Here is a 5,607-nt window from a genome sequence, read left to right as displayed (position 1 = left end):
AATTGCTTACTCTTGGATCCCCGATTGTCTTCTTGTCACCAGGTGGCTCAATCGGTTTTGGCCTAATTTGCTTTGCTCGTTCGACCGAGTAGATGTCACGATCTCCTGATACTCTACTCTCATCTTCTGAACCGTTTGATCACTTTAAGATTAGTGTACACCTCTATGATGTACAATTAGTAATTTTTTATATCATCATGTGATTTTAAAAATTTAACTATCATAGAACTATTTATATACATACAACATATTTCTTATGTATTTATATATGTAACATCTAAATTTTTATCATTATTTAAGTATCTCATCAATCATTAATATCACATCCAAAATATCATTATTATTTATTTTTAAAATAAAAATATGTATATTATTTATTCAAAGTCTTCTAGTATCAAAACTTTATAAATATAAATTGAAAATTTAAATGGTAGATATATAAATATATAAAAATTGTGTGTAATTTATGTAAAATTTAAACAAATAAACTGTGTGGTATGTATGGCAATCTGGATTGCCTGGGTTAGGGTTTAAGGGGGAGAAAAATTTGCATACGTAAGATGTTTGGAGAGCTGTGTACATCAGAGGTTATTCAGAGGGTATTTGAGGTTATATCTGCGTTATACCCTCCTGTCACATCTCTGTAACCTACCTATAATCCACCAATACCCTCTAAATAAACTTTAACATAAACAGCTCTTCAAACATCTTAAGTACGTTTCTCCTGGCCTGACATTCATCGTAAAAAGTTGCAGGTAAACCCTGCAAACTGGGCAATGCCCAAACTGTTTCTAGAAAGAAAAGACATGCTAAAACGTGCATAACACATACGAATGGGTTCCGTGCGTTCACTCCGCGGCCTCTTGAGCTACTCTCAACCCCGCCTCGTTCGATCGATCTCCTACACTCCTCGTTTGGAAAGCCTCGGATGGGTCGACAAGATCAAAGGCGTTTTCACCGGCAAAAAGCCCTCCGGCGATTCCTCCGCCCCCTCCTTCTCCCTTACTGGTGAACCCTGCTCTCTTCCAAATTTGAATTTCTTCTGTTTTTATGGCTTTGTTTCTTTCGAAGCTTGTCAGCTTTACTATTGCCTTCCCAGACTTTGCTGATCAGATGGAGAACGCACGGGGCACGGGATTGTTGAAAAAGTTCGAGGTAGGTCGGTGCAGTGAGGCCACCATGGCCGAAGCCTTCAAGAAGCAGTCCTCCATTCTCCGCTACCTTGGCAGCATCGATCCCACCGGAGAGGTCAGTTCGGAAAGTTGTGTATTCTTTATTTTCATTTATAGCTTAAAAGAAATTCAAAAAGAAATGCTTAGGGCTTTTCATCGGTTTTTGAGCTCAATCAGTATGTTGGTTAAAGTTGATTATGTTTGATCAGATGTTTCTGGATGCAGTGTATTTTTGGAACCTACATTGTTTTGCCGAAGTGCATTTGGAGTGTTGGATGCTTGTCTGAACTCCATGGTCTGTTACCTCTGATTTTATTTGATTATGTTATGGCTTGATATTAAATCGATGTAACAAATAATGAAATAAATAAAAGAAAGAACACATAAATTTTAGGTGAAAAATCAAAGATTGGAAAAATTCACGGGTAGAAGAGGAGAATTTACTATATCAAATATGAGATAATAAGAGGAGAGTATCTTGCAAAAATTTAAAAAATAGGTATTTATAGTTTTAGTAATACCCCTTTGAAGGAAATAATTAAATGAGAGCTAATAATTACACATGAATTGCAATTTAAATGCTATTATAAGTTTTATATAACAATCAAAACCTTCAATTCGTGCGCTTAGAGTTTTATTCTGAAGCCGCAATCCATGTGGTCATATTTTCTTATGAAAGGAAGTAGAACTTTCTCCATCTCTTCCACAAAGCTCTAATGATCATAAATAAATACCAACCAAGTCTAAGAAATACTCAAACTTGGCTATTAGAAGTGCTTTAGTTATCATATCTGCAAGATTAGCATGGGTACTGATCTTGTTCACAACAATATCACCATGAGTGATAATTTAACGAATGAAGTGATAAAGAATATAAATGTGCTTAGTTTTCTCATGAAATATTTGATCTTTGCTAAGATAAATAACACTTCGACTATCATACATTAGTGTGGTTATTTTCAAATCTTTACTAAGCTTTTCAAATAGGCCTTTCAACTAGAGTGCTTTTTTGCAAGCTTCAGTAATTGCCATATACTTAGCTTCAGTTGTAGATAGAGTCATTGTTATCTGTAAAATAACATTCTAGCTAATTGCACAACCATCAATGGTAAACACGTATCCTGTAAGTGATCTCCTTCTATCAAGGTCTCCAGCAAAATTTGAATCAACATAGCCAATGACTCTATCTATAGTCCTCTCAAACTGCAAACAAACATCTTTTGTTCCACATAGATACTTGAGGATCCATTGAACTGCTTTCTAATGTTCTTTACCCAGATTATTCATATTTCTACCAATTGCATTGACTGTATATAATAAATCTTCACAAGAGCATACCATATCATACATGAGAGATCCCACTATATTGAAATACGGAACTCGAGATATAATCTTATCATCAGATTGTGAGCACAAAGCCGATGAAAGTCTGAAATGCACAATTAATGGAGTACTAATAGGCTTGACATTTTTCATATTAAATCTATTCAATAATTGTACCATTTCTGACTTAGAAATAATTTACTTGCATTTCTATCTCTATGAATCTTCATGCAAAACATTTTCTTTGTAGCTCCCAAATCTTTCATTTCAAACTCATTGTTAAGTTGAGCTTTTAACGTCTTGATATCTTCTTATCCTTAGCAGCTATCAACAAATCATTGACATATAAGAGCAAATAGATAAATGATTCATTATTATTTATTGAAGTAAACATAACTATCATAACTACCTTTTTTAAACTTATTAGCGATCATGAATAAGTCAAACTTCTTACACTATTACCTAGGAGACTGTTGCAAACTATAAAGAAATTTCTTCAACAAACAAACATAATTCTCTTTTTTTGTAGCCATGAAACACTCAGGCTGCTGCATATAAATGCCATTTTCAAGCTCTCCATGCAAAATTACAGTCTTTACATCTAACTGTTGAAGCTCATGAATTTGATTGAATCCCTTTTCAACAAGTTTAGTCTTATATCGAACGTCTTCAACTCCTGGTGTATCTTTTTATTCTTAAACACCCATTTGCAGCGAATAGCTTTCTTTCCTTGAGGTAATTTTACTAAATCTTAAGTTCTATTTTTATGTAGGGATGCAACCTTTTCTTGCCTAGCGATCATCCACTCATGAATTTCAATTAAATTCACAACTTGTTTATACCTAGAAGATTCTTTACCACACTCAATACCTTCAACTACATTTATAATAAGCAGCCAAATTGGTCTCAACATATCTTTGAGGCGGCTAAATTTTTCTTCTTGTTCTATTCTTGATAATAGAATACTGCAATCATTATTGTTATGATGGTGGGAAAACAACGTTATCATGATTATTTAATTTTGACTCCGAAGTTATGTCCGAGGTTGTACCTGTACCAATCTGAAGCCCCACTTGTCTGTTAGACATTTATTTATGTTCATTTTTAGATTCTCTAATAGATGTTATATGTAACATGACAAACTCATCAGATATAATATTTCTACTAATAATCACTTTCTTGGTTTCTCGGCACCACAACTTATAATCTTTACCTCCAATTTTATAACCAAGAAATACACATTTTATAGATCTATTTTCTAATTTACCATTATTTAATATGAGCATAAGAGAGACAATAAAAAATTCTTAAATTAGAGTAATTTGTAGGTTTATGTGATCCAATCTCTTGTGGAGTTTTCTTGTCAATAGCAATGGAATGAGAGCGATTCACCAAGTAACAAGCTGTAGAAGCAGCTTCAACTTAAAATGACTTAGGTCGCTTGACATTGAAGAGTATGCGATGAACCTTATCCATTAAAGTCCTGTTTATTCGCTCTGCCGTACCATTTTGCTGAGGTGTGTCTCGAATTATGAAGCCTCACATAATTTCTTATTTGCAAAAGATATTAAATTCTCCTAAACAGAACTCAAACCACTATCAGTATGAAGACGTTTGATCTGCTTTCCAATTAGCTTTATGATGATGATATTTCATTCCTTAAATGTAGTAAAAACATTGCTCTTTTTCTTTAAGAAGACCACCCAAGCTTTTATGGAGAAATAAACAATGAACGTCAGTATATATATTACTCCTTCAGATAGTACCGTAGAGGTCCCCAAAGGTCAGAATGTATGTAGTATAATTGCCCATTAGTATTGTGAATACTAATATTGAACTTAACTCTTTTTTATTTTAAAATACATAATGATCACAAAATTTCAATTTAGTGATACTTTGACCATTTAGAAGTCCCCTTCTACTTAATTAATTCATCTCATTCTCACGCATATGTTTGTTGACCTCATTTTTGAGGTTATTTATTTTTCCTTAAGGTCTTAGGATCTAGCTCTAGGTGTTCCTATTGATCGTCTTAGAAAACTAGAATTGGGACCCACCCTTTTAGAAATTTTAGCCACTTCTTATTTTCCTTTGATGTCTAGCATCTTTAGCACAAGACCATCGTCTTATGAACGAGCGGTTATGGGTTATTTTTGCGAAGACTCAAGGGAAAAGTTCCTGATAGGACTTCAAGCAACATCGTCACGACTTTTTCGTCACATACACACACCAAATGCACAAAGTTCACGAAATTGCACGAAATCGGACTTCAATTAAGCCTAAAAGACGGGTGAAAATGCGAATTTCTTCGGATGACCTCCGAAGACAAATTGGACTGCGCCAACGCGTCCGGGATACCAATTTTGGTAGGAAAGGACACCCATATTGTCATGTTTTCGACACGAGAAAATTGACACGCAAATCGGTGAATTCGTCGAAGCGACCTCTGACGGCGAAATGAACTGCACCGGAGCGTCCGGAATGTCGAAATTACCTAAGGAGGACACCCATTTTTTTTTGCTAGGGCGCCGCACATGGATAAATCACATGAAATTTGATATATATATATATATATATATATAATTCTTTTTTTTCTAAACCTAAATCCCTAAACTGCGTCGATCGAGCCTCCCTTCCTCTCCGATCGCGAACCCTAGCCGAATCGACCGAAGAGCCCTCCTCCTCGCGAAGCTTCGGCCGAGGTCCCCTCCTCGTACGTCTGTCGCCCTGCGAAAGTTTCTCGCCGTGCCACGCTCCTCTGCGACAAAGCTTCGCCTCTGTCGTCACCTCCTCACGCAAGTTTTGTCGCCTCTCTTAGCTCGGCTCACCGCCCAGGTGAGCGATGTTCTTCCTCCTCCCTCTCTTGCTATAAAAACCCCATTTCGGGGAGTTCTTAGGGCTGACCGAAAATTGAAAGGAAGTGGGAGGTGCTGCCATTTTTGTGTCTCGTCTGTTCATTTTATGTGTGTGTATTTGAGGCGTTGAGAAGGTTTTGCCTTCTCTTGGACAAAGCTTGGAGGAGTGGTAGCCGAAAAAAGATTTTTGAGACGGGATAGGTGCTGCAAAAAAAAAAAAAAAAAAAAAAAAAAAAAACGGATTTTTTTTTTGTGGG

General features: G+C 35.8%; 1 protein-coding gene across 1 annotated transcript in view; it reads left to right on the top strand.

The window, feature by feature from the left end:
• Positions 1 to 724: 724 nt before the first annotated feature.
• LOC110019080 (protein translocase subunit SecA) overlaps positions 725 to 5,607 on the top strand; it is a 37,419-nt gene continuing 32,536 nt past the window's right edge. Inside the window, exons 1-2 of the mRNA XM_020716628.1 lie at positions 725 to 1,008; positions 1,100 to 1,248. Of these exons, the coding sequence (XP_020572287.1) occupies positions 834 to 1,008; positions 1,100 to 1,248 (324 nt within the window). The 5' untranslated portion in view covers positions 725 to 833. The remainder of the gene's footprint in view (positions 1,009 to 1,099; positions 1,249 to 5,607) is intronic.

The sequence above is a fragment of the Phalaenopsis equestris genome, unplaced genomic scaffold, assembly GCF_001263595.1.
Source record: "Phalaenopsis equestris unplaced genomic scaffold, ASM126359v1 Scaffold000046, whole genome shotgun sequence".
Lineage (NCBI taxonomy): Eukaryota > Viridiplantae > Streptophyta > Magnoliopsida > Asparagales > Orchidaceae > Phalaenopsis > Phalaenopsis equestris.
Note: the sequence above shows the minus strand (reverse complement) of the source record. Positions and strands in the feature narration are given on the sequence as shown.